Source organism: Sminthopsis crassicaudata, chromosome 2 (genome assembly GCF_048593235.1).
Source record: "Sminthopsis crassicaudata isolate SCR6 chromosome 2, ASM4859323v1, whole genome shotgun sequence".
NCBI lineage: Eukaryota > Metazoa > Chordata > Mammalia > Dasyuromorphia > Dasyuridae > Sminthopsis > Sminthopsis crassicaudata.
Genome location: NC_133618.1, coordinates 376,570,368 through 376,588,719, shown reverse-complemented (window position 1 = coordinate 376,588,719; position 18,352 = coordinate 376,570,368). Strand labels below are relative to the sequence as shown.

The window sequence follows — 18,352 nt, the reverse complement described above, 5'->3', positions numbered from 1 at the left end:
TCAGGAGAAAGTATCACAGAATAGAAAAAAGAAGAAGGTATCTAAGTTGAGGGTAGGTTGATCAGCAATGTCAAAAGTAGGAGAGAGGTCAAGAAAGATGAGGAGTGAGAAAAGGTTATTAGGCATCTGTAGTGGCTTTTCAGAGACTTTTAGCACAATGGTAGGATCTGAAATTTCATTATATGACATTGAGAAGTGAATCAGTATTGAGGACTATATAACTTTAAAGCATGAATATAACTGAAAAGCAACTACAAAGGATATCTATATATAGAAATGGGAATCTTTAATTTACAAATGACTCATATGCACATAATCACTGCCCTCAGTCCCTACCATCTCCCTTTGACCTGGGTAGGGGAAAGGAGAACGTTTAGTGCCTAATCATGTTTAGTACATAGTAGACATTTAAATATATATTGGTTGGTTAATTGGTTTTTTAAATGTGTAACTTTAAAAGAAGAAGAAAATAGAAAAAAATGTGAAAATTAGGAATGTCTTAGCAATGGTTAGAAGTTGCAAAAAAGCATATTTAAGGTTGATGTAGGGGAAATTTTCTTAATTAGAGTTACCAAAAAATGGATTTTCTTGCTTTAAGTCTTCAGATATAGGTTCCTGTAAAACATATTGAAAAGGATTATAGATTAGACAAAAGGCCTATATAATTCCTCCAAATTCTGAGATTATGTAAATTTTTAAGAGAGCTGACTCCCAAGCAGTTTTAGTCTGCATAAACATTTCATTTGATCCTCTCAACAATACTGGGAAATAGAGGTTGTTATTTGCCTCCATTTGTGGAAACTGAGGCAGATAGAGGTTAATTGACTTGCCCAGAGTTACATAGCTACATAGCTAAGAAGCATCTGAGACCAGATTTCTCTCTGGATCTTGTTTTCTTAAATTGTAAAATAATATTATTAGGCTAGATTGTCTCTAATTTCAAGACTAAATCCTATAATAATAATCCTTTATATCTTACAATACTTTATACTTTCCAGGGTCCTTTCACACATATTATCTTATTTATCCTTAAGAATATTCATCAATAGCACAATATCTTACACACATATGTTATCGTTTACAACACACTTTAGAGTCATTTTCTTATTTGATCATTAGGATTTTTATATGTACCAGTAAAAGAAAGAATAATTATTTATATTTTGTAAATACAAAATACTGATTGATGCTCAAATAAATTAAATATCTTATCATATAAATCTAATAATAGTATCATTAGAATTCTAGTTAATTAGTACCCCAGTTATTAGAGTTCTAATGATAACATAAATAATAATATCATAATAGAATAATAACATATCTGGCTCTTCTGACTCCTATTTCAGTGTTAATTTTCATTGTCATGAGTAGGAAATAAGTTAATGACAGTGACAGGAGCAAGCATGAAAATGAAGTAAATGGAACAAAGATTTGAAGTTCTGTATACCTTAATCTTTGAATTGCAACAGAAGCTCGATTGATTTATATCATATGATTTTAGGATAAATATTTTTCATATTTAGTTTTTATTTAATTTTCCTAATATAAAAGAGGCATATGTTTATACCCATATAAATTTTCTCTAAATATACATTTGTCAGAAAACTGATTTCATTGGTTTGGATATTGCCTACTTCAATACAAATTGACAGTTCTCTATTCAATGTTAAATATTCATTAGTGGTTTTTTAAATTAATTTTATAATTATAAATTTTTTTTGACAGTACAATAGTGATTTTTTAAGGTGAGTTTATATGGCCAAAAAACTCCCAAGAAATTCATTGCAGGTTGCCAGTTTCCCAATGATAAACTTCTCCAAACTTTTCTTGGACAACAGACATATACATGCCTTAACTCAAAGCCTCTGTAGCTCTGAGCCTCTGGGTCTTGGTAAAGGACATAATATCAGTACCTGAACTATCCCTATTAATTACTGAGCAATAGGAGGAAGATTCAATTTAAAAAAATATCTCTTCATCCAGTTTGGGGGCATTTTGTCACATTTTGCTGTATCCTTTGATTTAGATGACAGTGCTTCTGCTGCAAGTAGCATGGAAGTAACTGATCGAATTGCTTCTCTGGAGCAGCGAGTCCAGATGCAAGAAGATGATATTCAGCTGCTCAAGTCAGCTCTGGCTGATGTAGTCCGACGCTTGAATATTACTGAAGAACAACAGGCCATGTTGAACAGAAAAGGACCTACCAAAGGTAAACATTTCAGATACATGCATTGTATCATAATTAATTTGTATGGACTTTTTCTATAGTTTTAATAGACTATGCTTTTAAATTGATGAATTATTAAAATGTCAAGCAAAATTTAGATATATTTGTGTGTATATACATATATACATATATATATATGTAAATACCCAATGACCAAAGTACATAATGATTTTAAGTCAAAGTGAATTCTAGCTATTATATATATCTTTCATTGTGATAAGTGTGTCATTAAAAAGCTCCATCTTGGGGCAGCTATGTGGATAGAGAACCAGTCTTGAATTCAGGAGGACCCGAGTTCAAGTCTGGTCTCAGACACTTAACACTTCCTAGCTGTGTGACCTTGGGCAAGTCACTTAACCCCAGCCTCAGGGGGAAAAAAAAAGAAAGAAAGAAAAAAAAAAAAGCTCCATCTCTTTGGAGAATATTGATTTGTCCTTTTAAAAGCTGAACTAAAACTTTACCCCTTTAGTAAATCTTTCTGATTAACGTTTATAAACTCTAAGGATGATAATAAAAATAAGCACATTTTAAGTTTCACAAAAGCACTTAACTAAAACAATGCTGTGAAATTATTTGTGCAAGAATTACTAATTCCACTGCCAGGGAAACCAAGACGTAGTGAGGTAACTTGTCCACAATCACATTATATCTTATTAGCTCTCAGATAGTTAATGGCTAAGAATAAATAAATTTAACAAATTATTTCACAGAATATATGCATATACTTTTTTGGAGTGAGGGTGAAGTGTTATTAAAATGATTTGTTCCATTTTTACACATTGGTTGAAGTTAGCAGTAAATTAATTCTTTTTTTCAAGATAATTGATATTGGATAATAATAATAATAATTGTTGGATACCCAAGGCAAATTTCTAAAATTTAAACAATCTTTTTAAGTTTTTTAACTTGTTTTCCAAATTATAAAGTGATGTATAACTAAGATTATTTTACATGCTCTTGTTACTACTCAGCACTTTAGGAACAACATATAGTAATTGTCGCTGCTTTGTATACCACCTCATATGCACTTAAATTCAAATGTCTTTTATATTAATCTAAGAAGTAACATAAAATATTAATTCTAGAAGGATTGCTTGAGGAATTTGCCCAGATATTTTTTGAGTTATGAGCAAGTTCTTATTTTAAAAAAATGCTTCTATGCAAAATTATTTTTTAAAGTTTTCAACATTAATGAGCTCAAAGTACTTTATGCTCAATTTAGATTTGCATGTGTTAGACAAAATATAAAAATATATTACACTTGGAAATGGTATATTGACAATACTATAAAATGTCTCATTGGCTTTCAAAAGCAGATGTCTTATAAAGTAGTCAACTCCCCTTCACTGTAGACATTTAAGCAAATAACAAATTGTTAGAAATATTACAGAGGCAATTCATGTTTCAGATAAAGACTACTATAGATGACTGGTGGGGTTCCTTCCAACCTTAAGATTCTATAATTTTTCAAGTGGAATATGAGTGTTCTTACTTAACTCCTATATGTCATTACAACCTAGGAAGAAAGAAAAGATTCTTACTGAGCAGATGCTTTTTTTTTTTTTTTTTTTTTTTTTTTTTTTGCCTTTTTGCTTTTTTCTCCTGGTCAAATGTAGATAAGTTCATGTGAAAAGAGCTTAGCTATTCAGGGAAGTTGAGATACAGTTTTGCTGTATGACCTATCCTTTCCCTTCTACTCAGGGAGGAAACTTATCAGAACTCATTATTACCACTTTATTATTGTTTTATTATATTCAGACTATATTTTTGTGATGTAGATTTGAAGCACATTACATGTAGATTATTCTAAGTTTTCAGCCTCTTAACTGAAATGCAAAACAGCGAAAGGGACCTAAAAAGGAAATTATATGTTATAGTGACAAGAGCTCTAGATTCAAGTTCCAGTTCTCCATACTATCAGTGTGACTGTGAACAAGTCACATAACCTCTCTTGAGCCTCAATTTCCTTATCTGTAGAATGAAAGAAGACTTCTAAAGATTCTGCCATCTCTAAATTTATTTTCCTATAATCTTTGTTTTCTTTTAGCTCTGAGTTATATAAACTTGTGAAACTCAATCCTTAGGGTTATATTGATTGTGTGTGTGTGTGTGTGTGTGTGTATCTCAAATTAATTTTAACTATTTAGTTTTTATGGACTTTATAACTCAATTGGAGGGGGGAAATGGAGGACATTCCTCAAATCCCAAGGTATCTGTTTTTGGACTTATTAACTAAAAAAAATTTTAGATTTTTCTTGTTTTATATAAGTTCATGAAAATTTTAGTATGGCTTCTTTTCCTTTTTACTTATGCTTCCATTTACACATTTTCTATTACTGGTAATATTAATAGCCCTATTAATTCATAGATCAGAATATGACTAAAAAAGCATCTGCTGGAGAGGCTGATAAACATGTCAGTCCTGCTATTTCAGGTAAGACATCAAAAAAAAACACAATTTGGAAAATAAATTAACAGCCACTGACAATTGCATAATATGATTGATTTAGTACGTTATTAACACCTAACACTGTAAAGTTCTCTCACAACTTGCAATATTTTAAAGTGACATTTTAAAAGAATTACTAAAGTCAATTAAAATAATAAACAATATAATTAATAAATAAATTAACAAACAAATTAGATGTTCTGGCCAACTCAATCACAACTACAATTTAATAAATTCAGTTTAGCAGATAATTTAATTCTTGCTATGTGCAAGGTAATGAAATCAGTTCTTGCTTTTGCTTTTGTGTAAATATAAAAGATAACTTCCTAATGATTACAGAGTCCAAAAGTGAGATGTGTTGCCTTGATAAATCTTCACATGTTTAAAATTTTATACAGGAGGTTCCTTCTTGGGTATGTATGGGTTTGACTAGTAGACCTCTAAGATCCTTTCCAATTCTGTCTCAGTCACTTAAAAGGGGAGTCCCTTTTACTCAAGATTAAATTTTGTTTTCTAACTAGTCTGTAGTATAATGTGATAATGTTTAACTTCAGATTTTTATGAGATACTAAACCCACAAGACTGAACAAGGATTTGTTAGGTAGAATGAGTCATAAACAAGACTCAAGTCTCAGACTCTTTGCTATAATTGATATTGAAGATTTCATTTATTTTTTTGAGGAAGAGAAAGATATGAATTTGGTAGTAGAATGAATCAAAATCCTTGTTAACTAAACTAAAACATTTATAACAAAATGCAGTGAGGATCTGACCTTGTTTTTCTACTTTAAAAAAAAAAAAACATTATTGCCTTCCTCTTTCCTTTTACACTAAATCCCCTGAATGATAAATAACTTTTCCTTTTTATTTGGTTAACTTTATTTGAAAAGCCAGAATTTTATCAGTTTCTTTTTTAAAATTTCTTGTCTTCTCCCTTTCGGTAATAGGGAGCTCTATAAAGGACTATTTCTTAAGTACTAGACCTATTACTTCATTGATTTAAGGAACTTTTCAGTGAGAACACTTTCTCTATCAATGCATGTCATCATCTTCTCTGCAATTTATAATCTTTTCAAGTTGCCTAAGGCACTGAGAGATTAAATGATTTGTTCAATCATAAAGTCAGTGTGTTTCAAAGATAGGCCTTCAACCTGGATTTTCTTGGCTTCAAGATCTCTTCTATCCACCATGCCATTGATTCTACAGGAGACCTAAAAATTGTTGATAATAGCCAATAACCATTTTAAATAGATCTAGCCAGTAAAAAACTTTAAATTCTTACATAGCTTTTTAGTGCAACTTTAAAATGTCAAACTTCAAAAATCTAGAGTGAATTGATTCACATGTTTATGTTGTTGACATTAAAATTAGTTTTCTGTACAAATTATAAGTAGTTTTTTTTTTATTATTATTATTGTACGTAAAGGTACCATTTCTCAACCTGGTCCTCAACCATTTCAATCTCATAAAAATTATTTTGCTTTGGGAAGAGTATCAATGTATAGTAATAGTTTGTTTTGTTTTGCTGAGGCAACTGGGGTTAAGTGACTTGCCCAGGGTCACACAGCTAGGAAGTGTTAAGTATCTGAGACCAGATTTGAACTCGGGTTCTCCTGACTTCAGGGCTGGTGCTCTATCCACTGGACTACCTAGCTGTCCCAATAATAGTTCTTACTATGTAGAGAAGATGTGAATCTTTATGAAAGAAGCTAGACCCTAAGCGCTTTATGTTTAATTTGACTTTAAAATCAAGGGTGTCACATGAGACTGTTATGGCATGACCTGCTCCTGGATACTCACTACTCCCAAAACTTAACCTTTAGATAGAAAAGATTTTAACATCAAATTTCTGAGTCAAAATGCTATTACAAAATGCTAAAGCCCAAAAAGATTTATAAAATGTCCAATTGTTCTGGTTCACTATAAATATTCCACAATGCCTACTTTTTCATGTGAGATTAACCATAATGCATTTCCATATTCACAATATCATAATCACATAATTTCCATGATCACAAAAATAGAATTTTTGCATTAATTTTGAGAAGGCTTTATTATGCCAAGGATCTTGGTAAAGATACAGAGTATTTTCCCATTTCCTTTTCCAGCTTATTTTGTAGATAAGGAACCAAGGCAAAAAAGGATTCAGTGACTTGTCAATGGTCATACAACTAGTAAGTATCCTGAGGACAAATTTGAATTCAAGTCTTTCTAACTCTAGGCCTGGCACTCTATCCATCATACCCCATGCATACCCTGCTATGTTATCTTGCCTTTATTAACTAATGGTTAACATGTATAGGGTATGTAAGAGTTGCAAGTTCTATACATCTATATGATACTGTTTAATCCTTATAATTACTATGAGGAATGTGTTATTATTTTCATTTATCTGCAGACAAGGAAATAGAATTTGAGAAACTGACTTGTGCAGAACACATGGTGAATAAGTGTTTATACTAGATTCTATCTCAGGTCTTCCTAACTTCAAATCTAGGACCCTAACCACTGTTATCTAGTGGTCACCCATTTTCTTCAACTGAAGGAACTAAAAGTGTTTAAGCTAGAGAAGGGAATTTTTAGAAATGATGTAATAGTTAACTTTAAATATATAAAAAGAACTTATGTTGAAAAAAATTAGATTTATTGTGTATGTCTCTAATAGATAGTATTAAAATCAAAGCATAGATGTTAGAAAGATTAATGTTTCAGAATAAGAAAAAACCTCCTTAAAATTTGAGCTTCTAAATAGTTTGACTGCCTAGTAAATTCTCTGTGACTGAAGATTTTCAAGAACTTTCAGATATCTCAAACTGAATGTCCAGTAGACATCTTAAAACCCATTATGTCCAAAGTGGAACTTATTCTCTTTCCCTTATGCCTTCTCTAACTCCTGTCTACCATATCTACCTATTGCAGAGGGCAACACCATTTCCCCAGTCCCTTAGGACTATAGCCTAGGAGTCATCTTGGATTCCTCAACATCTCTCAACTAGGTTGAAACTCTGAAAATCCTTAAAGGAGGAAAACCTCCTTCGACTCTGCCTCAGTGAGGGACCCTGCCTCAAGGACAAACAGTTTCATCTTTGTTATCTGGGTGGGGTTGGCTCAGTCCTGAAACACATTGAATTCAATTCAAATTCTAGCTCTAGCTGAAAACCATCGAGGAGCCAACTTGGGACTTCACCCACGAGCCCCTTTTAGCTACATCTCTCATTATAAAAAAAGCCAAACTAAAATCCTCTCTTTGCAGAGGTTACAAACATGCCAGCCCTATGCTTGGCATGCCAAAGGCCTCTGCCCACTGGAATACTGTTTCCAGTGCTATCTTTTCTTTACCTTCACCTATTTCCTTAACTAGACTTTAACTTTACTTCCAATCCCCATAATAAACATCTTTTATCAATCTAGGTTTTTAAGTCTGTAAATTCCTTTATAGGGACCCTCTGCACCACCAGAACTCCCTACCCTTGTGCCACCATTAGACCTTTCTTAACTCCCTGACCACCAGAAATCCTAATTTCATTTGGGTTCCCCAAATCTAAACCTCATCAAGGTCTCATTCCCTACTCTGACATTGGTAATACTTTAGTGCAGGTCTTCATCACATTACCTGGATTATTGTAATAGTCTGCTTGTGGCTTTGCCTACCTCAAGTCTCTTCCCATTCTAGTCCACTCTCCATTAAGCCAGTAAAGTGATTTTTCTAATGCATAGGTCTAGCCATGTCACCTTCAACCACAACATTCTACTCAATAAATTTCAGTAATTATAAAATAAAATTATAAAATATTCCAGCATTCAAAGCCCTTCATAACTATGTTTCCAATCTTCTTACAATCTTATTCCTTGTATTCTTCAGTCTAGTGACACTGATCCACAAATAAGAGATTATCTCACTATTCTTTGACTATTTCCCATGCTTGGAGTTCTCTCCCTCCTCCTCATGACTACTGACTTTCCTCACTTTCTTTAAGTCCAAACTAAAATTCCACCTTCTACAGGAAGCCTTCCCCCAACCTCTCTTAATTCCAGTGCCTTCTTGTGAATTATCTCCTGTTTATCTTGTATATTATTTGCTTTGTATAAATTTGTTTGCATGCTGTTTCCCTCAATGGATTATAAGCTCTTTGAAGGCAAGAATCCTCTTTTGCTAATTTTTGTATTCCCAACATTTAGCAGAATGCCTGGCACCTAATAAGCACTTACTATGTGTGTGTTGATTGTTTGATTGAATAGGCCAAATGATCCCTTGTAGAAAATGTTGGATTAATTGATTTAGGTATAGTTTAGATGGCCTTTAACATTTAGAATCATAGTATAGGTATAAGAATTTATCAGTCTGCTTCAGAACTTCATGATTCACGCTGCTTTATGACTTTCATACAAATACAATGAATAAAAAACATTTAAGTATGTGCCAAGCATTCACCTCAGCTCTGGATTTAGCGATATAAAACCAAAGACAGTCCTTGCCATCAGGGAGCTTATGTTCAAATAGAAGAAACAACACACATAGAGGAGTGATATCAAGGGAGGGATTCAAAAAGTTATAGATGTAGAAGAAGGTCACAAGGGAGGACATAAGCACATCTTTTCTAGTTCATTTGGTCATAGTTCATTGCTCGAGAACTGGAGAGCAACTGAGGAATTCCTCCATAGATATGAGGAGACTGGAGAGGATGATGTGAAGAAAAGAATATTCTCATAGTGGTAAGAAGGCTGTGGAAATGACCACAGAGGAGGGATTTAAGTGAAACACGGTTATACTTTCTTTCCTAGTTTTAAGAGAGGCAACTCATCATTTAGGAGAGTGGGGCTCCAGGGCTGCAATTCTTCCAGGGCCTGGTCTCCCAAATGGGTACAGAAGCATTGGTGAAGAGGCCATGAAGGAAGTAACCAGATAGGAGCGAGAATTTTTAAATATGTAATACTTTCATTTGATTGAATCCAGATGTTAAAATTCCCCTTCTCCCTTTTTGGATTACTAAATCCCTGATCCTCAAGAACAAAACACCATCTAAAAACTTCATTTTTGAGAACAGTTATTTCATAGATGGTGATAACTTCTTTCATCAAAGTAAATCAGAGTTCCTTTATACTTTAATATGTAACCTTGTTGAAGTGCTGGGACTAAAACACCTCCTATTACCTTCTATTAGCCAATTCTCCGGTGATGAGTCTTTCTGGGCTTAGCTAGATTGGTCCTTGGATAAATTCATCATCTATTAACTAAACTGGTTATTTAGCACACAGCTTATTTCTAGCCCACACTCAAAACCTTTTTGTTTTGGCAGAACTTAGTAAAACCTGTGCTCTGCTGACATAGTCTTCAAAAGGCTGACACAGCCTTCAAAAAATTCAGTTCCTTCCATACTATAATGAGGAACTGGAGTAGGACAGCAATAAAGAATCCTTTGAATAAAAATCTCAGAAATCAAAATAACCTATAAGATCTTAGAAACTCTTTCTTTAATTCTAGCTTCTTATGAGTATGAAATTGAGCCTGGGGCCTTTCAAAATACTTTTTTCTTTGTAAAGAGTTAATTCCTAGAAATTGTTTATTCATGAATAAATCTTTTTACTTAAATATGTATGGTACTTATTCACATTTTGATGGCTATGATATTTTTATATCCTTCTATATTTGAGACTCTTCCTCTTTAGAAAAAAACTCTGCATTGTGAGGTGATTTAATATTTAGTTATTTTGATAATGATAATGATTGATAAGATAAACATAAAGACAAAATTGTATATTTGATGAAAATTAAAGTTATAGCAGTTGATTTTTAATAAAAACAAATTTTTAGATAGTGATTAATTACAAAGTGCTGTTTTTATAACAACCATATGAATGAAGTAGATACTGCAGTTACTATTTATTATTTACTATTTTGCAAATAAGGAAACTGATGCTCAAATACATTGTGTCTATAGTCACATGGCTAATGAGTTTTAGATCAGGGGTTTGAACCAATGTTTTCTAATCCATGTACAATTCTATTTCTACTGGACTATAAGAGAGCAATAATTAGGCCCTGCCCCAGTGGGAGACTTTCCAGTTTCATTGTTATTCTGAAAGTGTTTTCTGGTAAAAAGGCTTTCTTTCTAAGCAAGATGATAGTGGTCTTCAGAAAGAGAAATAAGACTAGACTCAAACTGTTCATTTCCCTCATTCCCCTTTCTCTCATAGATAATATAAGAATTTTTAAAAGGAACCACTTTTTGGCATTTGAAGATTATAGATTCCATTGGAAGTTTTTAACACTTCAAACCGGTTATTTATCTATCTCTGATTGTTTTGTACTCACTATTTCTTTACTAATTAAACATCTTATTCTTCTGTTTGTAGCTCAGAAATTTAACCTGCAATGTAACTAACAATGTATTTTAAATGCATCCTGCTCTGGAAACAAGTTTCTACTTCCTAATAAAGTATCTTTGTTTCTTTTTTAATGTCATGTCTTCTCTTTAAAATTATAACAATCGTACATGCTTTTGATGTTAGTGAACAGCTTAACAAAGAAAATATTTTTTTATTATTATATATATTTTTTATAATATTATCCCTTGTATTCATTTTTCCAAATTATCCCTCCCCTCCCTCTACTCCCTCCCCCCGATGACAGGCAGTCCCATACATTTTACATGTTTAACAAAGAAAATAAACAGAAAAGTATGACAAATGCATATTGTACACATACATTTTCATGCCTTTAAAAAATCTTTCTTTTTATTTCTTTATTTTCTTGGGTGACTGCAATTAGAATGCATTCATATTGTCCTTTCTTGTTTAAAACTGTTGCTGGGTATCCCTTGGATTTGGAATCTGGTGTTTCCTTTCTTTAGAAGCATGTTTTAAATTATTCAGATTTAGTGCTTATATAGAATATATATTGGATTGAGGAAAAGAAAGATGAAGATTAATCAGTAAATGTCTAAAGAACCAATTGGAAGAATATGCATATAGTTCATAGAGTATCATTACCTTTATTGCTTTAATCTATATAAAATATCTAGGAAAAAAATTTAAATATAGGGTTTTTTTTAATAAGGCAAGAATGGCATTTTTTGGATCGACTATGAATCATACATTTTAATTCAGGAAGGGATGTTGCCAGAGAATCTGGCTTCTGGAAATTTTCCAAAATAAGAATTATTATTTGTAACAGGATGGACATGTAGCATAATTATTTTTAGTATTTCCATTTATCATCTATATATATATTAACAAATAAAATTTTAGATTGTAATTCTGTTTACTTAACACAAAATGAAATCAAATTAGATATTTCTAGGTCTCTTTTAGTTTTGACGTTATATAGCTTTATGATTTTAATATTCTTTTTATTTTTATATTCAAAGTTCTGCAGTCCTAAGGGTCTTTACATTCTTAAATATTATGTCCAAAGTAGAAAGCTTGGACAAAAAGAAAAGTTTTGGAAAGGTGTGCTGAATGATGTAATGTGTAATTTCTTTCTTTTAATAAATTTCAATCTATTCAAGTTTTTCATAGAGAAGTCTCACTTTATTTAAGATTTAGAATAAATTTTATTTATTTTTGTTCTTTATATCCTGTGGATATAAACATTGAACATTTGACACTTTGCTACTGTTTTGATTAGAATCCACTTCTCTTTCATTAGGCGATTCAAGTAATCTTTATTTCTTCCATGTTGATAGTTTCTTAAAGCTAGTTATAGAAATTTCTAATCGGTCCTCAGATATTTGCTGAATATTTAATTTATGATTAGGACTGTGTAAAGAGGCAAGAGGAATCTCTTTCTTTATTGACTACCTAGAAAAATGCATAAGGAGGAAGAATGTGGCTCTGGCCTTTCCTGAGTTCCTCTATCATATACCCAAAATGGTTGTAATCTGACACTCATCTTTTAGAATTTTAAAAATATGGGTTTGAAAGAATTACATTGTGGGCTACATAGGTCATTTATAATACTATAATCAATAATAGATTTATGAGTTTAAATTGAAACAACTCTACATGGGCAAAACCCATTTCAAACAATTTATTTTAAATGGTGGACATTGACACAATTTATTCTGAAGTATTTTTAATTTTCAGACCAGTGAGATTAATTAAACTCTTTTGGTATCTTTATCATGTATATTTTCCCCTATAGACCATATGAAAAAATATAATTATCTTTATGCAGCAAGTTCTAATCTCATTTTCTGCTTATATTATAGCAAGACCCCTCGTACAAACACTGCCTTTAAGAACTACTGTTAATAATGGAACTGTGTTACCAAAGAAATCAAGTGGCTCTCTACCTTCCCCCTCAGGGGCTAGGAAAGAAACTATTTCACCAGCAACTAAAAGGTAAGCAAAAACCAGAATTACCTGTCAGTGCACTAAATTCTCCTTAAAAGATAGTAAATCTACAAAATGTTTGTGTTTTCTCTTTAAAAAAAAAACAACATACCTTAAATATAATGAATAGTTAACACTTATGACATACTGTGTTTTAGATATTCAGTGATATGTCATTTTCAGCAAGTACTAGAGTTTTTCCTGATCATTTAGTTCTTTTTAAAAGAAATCTTTATTTACCAAATAAATATAGTCAAGACATCTGTATGCTCAAAAACTCTTTGACATAAAATATAGTTCTTTATGCAGTATCTTCTTGTTATGCATTATTTTTTTTATTTTCCCCAGTTACATATAAAACAACATATTTTTTGTTATACATGTACATTCATTTTTAATAAATTTCCATATGAATAGTTAAGAGAGAAAAATAAGAACAAAAGAGAAAAACCATGAGAAAAACAAAACAAACAACAAAAAAACCCCAAAATACCATGTGTTGATTCAGTCTCTATAGTTCTCTCTCTTCATGGGGATGGTGTTTTCCATCCAGAGTTTATTGGCTTTACCGTGGATCACTGAACCATTGAGAAGAATCAAATCTGTCATAAGTTGAGTATCTTGTTCTGTTAAGGAAATGTAGTCACTGAGTCAGATATTTCTTCAGTCAAGGACTTAAGTAATTTCTTCAAATCATTAGGGTACTATTTAGTTCACTGAAACAGAGATTCGTGTGCATTTGTTCTTTCTCTGGCTTTTTAAATTGTATGCTCAAGACATTGATCTGCCCTTTATTTATTTATGTAAATATTTGGAGATAATAAAAATTTCCCTAAGTACTGCTTTGGCTGCATCCCATACATTTTGGTATGTTGTCTTATTATTGTCATTCTCAAGGATCAAACTGTTGCTTGTTTCTATGATCTGTTGTTTGACCCATTCATTCTTCAGGGATTATTTAATTACTATTAATCTATCTTTCCATGATCCTTTGTCAAATGTAATTTTTGTTGCATTGTTACCTGAAAAGGATGAATTTAAATTTTCTGCTTTTCTGTGTCTTATTGAAAGATTGTTATGGCTTAATAATGCTCAATTTTTGTTTAGTTGCTATGTATCAATAAGAAAAAGACACATTCTTTTCTATCTCCATTTAGTTTTCTCCAGAAATCTACCATATCTAACTTTTCTAAAATTCTATTCATTTTCTTAACATCATTCTTGTTTATTTTATGATTAGATTAATCAGTTTTGAGAGGGAGAGATTGAGATTCCTTTCTTCTCTCTCCCAGTATATGGTTTTTACTGTTCTATTTCTTCCTATAATTTGTTTCACTTCTCTAAGAATTTGTTGCATATATGTTAATATTGACATTATTTCATTGTCTTTTAGCAAGATCTTAGTTTCCTTCCTTTTCTCTTTTAACTAGATCTGTTTTTTGCTTTTGGTTTGTTTGAGATCAGGATTACTATCTCTGGGTTTGTTTGTTTTTTTAATTCAGCTGAAGCAAAATAGATACTGCTCAGAAATCCCCCCCCCCTTTTCCTGTTTACCTTTTTATGCTTCTCCTGAATCTTATATTTGAAGATCATATTTTCTGTTTATCTCTGACATTTTCTTCAGCAAAGTTTGAAAGTCCCCTAATTCATTGAAGTTCTATTTCTTTCCCTGAAAGAGTATACTTAGTTTTACTGGGTAGTTGATTCTTGGTTGTTATCCAAGCTCCTTTGCCTTCCAGAATATCATATACCAAGCCCTCTGATCCTTTAATGTAAAAGTTGTTATGTCCTGTGTAATCCTGATTGTGACTCCTTGATATTTGAATTGTTTCTTTCTGGCTGCTTGTAGTATTTTCTCCTTGACCTAATAATTCTGAAATTTGGCTATAATATTCTTTGAAATTTTCATTTTGGACTTTCTTTGAGGAGTTATTAGTGGATTCTTAGCTTCTTTTTAATTTTTTATTACACTAAATACAAACTAGAAAAAGACAGAAAAGGAAAACAAAACAAAACAAAACATTGTCATGTTCTCTGCAGAACATTGGGGAGAATTCAAAATATATAACAAAAAATTTCTATTTCAAGAAAGTATATATAATAATAGAAGAGATTATATTCATGACTGTCCATCTTTTCTTTACTTCCTTATAGGTTATTCTTTTTTCTCTGCTATGCACTTTTTACTTTATTCTTTTTTCTCCTTTCATTTCTCTCCCAACCTCCCTCAAACAGTTTATACACCTTAACCCACTTCTATTAATCTAAACACCTTTCTATACCCCATTTTATCCTATGCTACCCTCTCCTTCTTTTTCCATTAATTCCCACTATTTCTTTTTCATTAATCTATACACCTTGTCCCATTACCAAAGCTCTGCACACCCCTCTAATGCCACTTTATCCTTTATTCTTTGCCCATTAATTTATATACCTTGCCCCATTGCTATAAAATCTACATATTCTTCTATACCCCACCTTATCCTATTTCGTCCTTCATTTCTTTATAAATTTGGGAGGGTGCTATGCCTTCATGGTATACATACATACATACATATCTATCTATGTGTGTGTGTGTGTCTATATATGTATGTGTTTGTGTGTGTGTATATATATATATACATATATGTATATGTATACATATATGTAGTATTCCTCATTTAACCCATTCCTGATGTGAGTAGTTTTTCAAAACTACCAGCCTTCCCCTCTCTCTAATGTCTTTGTGTCAGTTATTCCTCTATACCTCATTTGTTTATCAGAATTACTATTTTTACCTTTTCCTAGACAATTTTGCTTTTTTAGAGTCAGATCATAGTCAACTCTACCCCAGTCTTTCTTACAAGATGTTCAACATTCATTCTATTTTTTTCATTCTTGATATTTTGTTTTGTTATTTCTTGATCTCATAAAGCTATACTGGCTTTCCCTTGCCCGATACTAATTTTCAAAGACTTATTTTCTTTTTTAAAACTCTGTGTCTCCTTTTCTAGTTGGTTAACTTTAACTTTTTTTCATAACTTGCTTGTTTTTATTGGATGTTTCTTTTTTTAAGTTTTTCCTCAATCTTTCTCATTTGATTTTTGAGGTCTTTTTTGAGTTTTATAAATTCTTTCTGGTCAGACAGTCTTTTAACCCCTTTGGGGTAGAAAAGGCTTTTTTTTTTAACTTCACTATTCTCCTCTGAAGATGAATTCTGATCTTCTCTATTGCCATAATAACTTTCTATAGATGGGTTCTTTCTTCTTTGCCTGTTAATTTTTTAAAATGTGAACTATTAGTGTAAATAACTCTAATCCTGGTTTTGGGACGAAGGTACCTCTATCTTCACTTCAGTTCTCCCCTCTGATCTAGAACCTAAAACTAAAAGCTCAGCTCTCTTGTAAGTGCCTGCAGCCAGCAAAGTCCCTGCCGAGACCACGACTTCTATACTCACCAGTGTGCTGATTCCTTCTTGCCCCGCAATGCATATAGGCCTTTATGGTTCCTTATTAGCCAGGGTTCCCTCAATCTTTGTGAACTGAGACCCTGACTTCCTCTCAAGTTTAGAAGGTGAAAGTTCCTATGGTTCTGGCTGAGGTACCCTGGAGGTCTTTTTTATACTTGACAATGGTTAAAGCCCCATCCTTCTTAAATTTTTGTAAGAGAACCCCTATTCTGCCATAATCTCATTTTTAACCAGTCTGTGTTTTCTTTGAAGTACAAATTTGTTCTGTTTGTGGGGGAAATCTGGAGAATTTGAAATTTTCTGACCTCCTGCACCATCTTTCCAGAATCCTCCCCAGATTCTTTCAATTTTATTTTACCTTTTGGTTCTAAGATATCAGGGTAATTTTCCTTGATAATTTCTTGAAAGATGCTGTTTTTGATCATGGCTGTCAAATAGACAATAATTCTTAAATTATCTTTCTTGGATCTATTTTCCAGATCAGTTGTTTTTCTAATAAAGTATTTTGCATTTTCTTCTACTTTTTTCATTCTTTTGATTTTGTTTGACTGATTCTTGATGTTTTATAGATCATTAACTTCCCATTATTTTTGAGGGATTATTTTCTTCAATTAGCTTTTGTACCTCATTTTCCATTTGACCAATTTTAAGGAGTTGTTTTCTTCAGTCAATTTTTGTTGACTCTTAATTATTCTCTTGAGTAACTCATTTATTTTCCCAATTTTTCTTCTACCTCTCTTACTTGATTTTTAATATCCTTTTTGAGTTCTTCAAAGAGGACTTTTTGAACTTGATGCTAATTCATCTTCCCCTTTGAGGCTTCACATGTTGGGATTTTGACATTTTTGCCCTCTTATGAATTTGTGTTTTGATCTTCCCTATTGCCATAGTAGTTTTATGTAGTCAGGGCTCTTTTTTATTTTTTTGCTCATTTGTTAAAGTTATATTCTGCTCTTGGACTATAGGGGCACTGTGCCAAGCTGCTTCTGCTAAGGATCAGGAGCCTGATCATTGGCTATCTGCACCAAGGTCTCAGGGACTGGTGGCTTGCCAACTGCACTAAGAAAGCTTAGCCAAGTCCATTTGCCCTAGCATCTGGGACTGTCAATGTGCCCACTGTGCTGGCACTGGAGGCCTCATAGCTGGCTCATTGCGTCAGAACCGTGGGGCCTTGATTGCTGATCTGTACTGTAGTTAAGAGCTTCCTTCTTGGTTTGCCTCTTATGTCGCCTGTGCTTCTCTTTTACCCAAAGGAACCAGACCTTTCCTGAAGTCCTCCTAAGTTATCTTAAGGCTGGAAAATTGTTTCACTGCTTTTTGTGGATTCTGTCACTCCATAATTCTTTTAGAGACTTGATTTAATCAACATTAAACCAACACGGTTTAATCAACATTTAATCAACACGGGAAACCTCACCCGACCTGGACACGGAAAGGATTGACAGAGTGATAGCTCTTTCTCGATTCTCTTTCTCTTCCTTGGGAAACTGTTGAGAGCTCAGGCAGCTTTTTGGCTTCTCTAACCTTCTTGGTTCTGCTCCTTATTACCATTTTTTTGTGTAAGTCATATACTCATTTTGACCTTCTCTTGATATACTGTGAGAATTGTTGGTCTGTAGCTAGTTTCATCATACAGTTTTATCAGCATTTTTGTCAAATAATGAGTTTTGGTTCCAAAAGCTTGGATCTTTGGGTTTATCATATTCTAGATTATGATGGTTTAATATAATGTAATATGTTCCTATTCCATTATACTAATCCTCTATTTTATTTCTTAGGCAATACCTGATTTGTTTTGTTAATTTATGCTGTAGGGCTTGCTATGTGATGCAATAGATAAGAGCACTGGCCAGGGAGTCAGGAAGACTCGAGTTCAAATTTGACCTCAGACATT

At 32.4% G+C, this 18,352-nt stretch overlaps 1 protein-coding gene across 7 annotated transcripts in view; it reads left to right on the top strand.

Moving 5' to 3' along the window:
* EML1 (EMAP like 1) overlaps positions 1 to 18,352 on the top strand; it is a 268,952-nt gene that overhangs the window by 134,425 nt on the left and 116,175 nt on the right. For 4 of the 7 annotated variants that reach the window (XR_012486612.1, XM_074291318.1, XM_074291313.1 and 1 more), the window contains exons 2-4: positions 2,027 to 2,209; positions 4,596 to 4,661; positions 12,887 to 13,019. Coding sequence is in view for 6 of the 7 variants with exons in the window: in XM_074291318.1 (XP_074147419.1) it covers positions 2,027 to 2,209; positions 4,596 to 4,661; positions 12,887 to 13,019 (382 nt within the window). In the remaining variant the exon portion in view is untranslated. The remainder of the gene's footprint in view (positions 1 to 2,026; positions 2,210 to 4,595; positions 4,662 to 12,886; positions 13,020 to 18,352) is intronic. The other 3 variants (XM_074291317.1, XM_074291315.1, XM_074291314.1) reach the window with 1 other exon arrangement.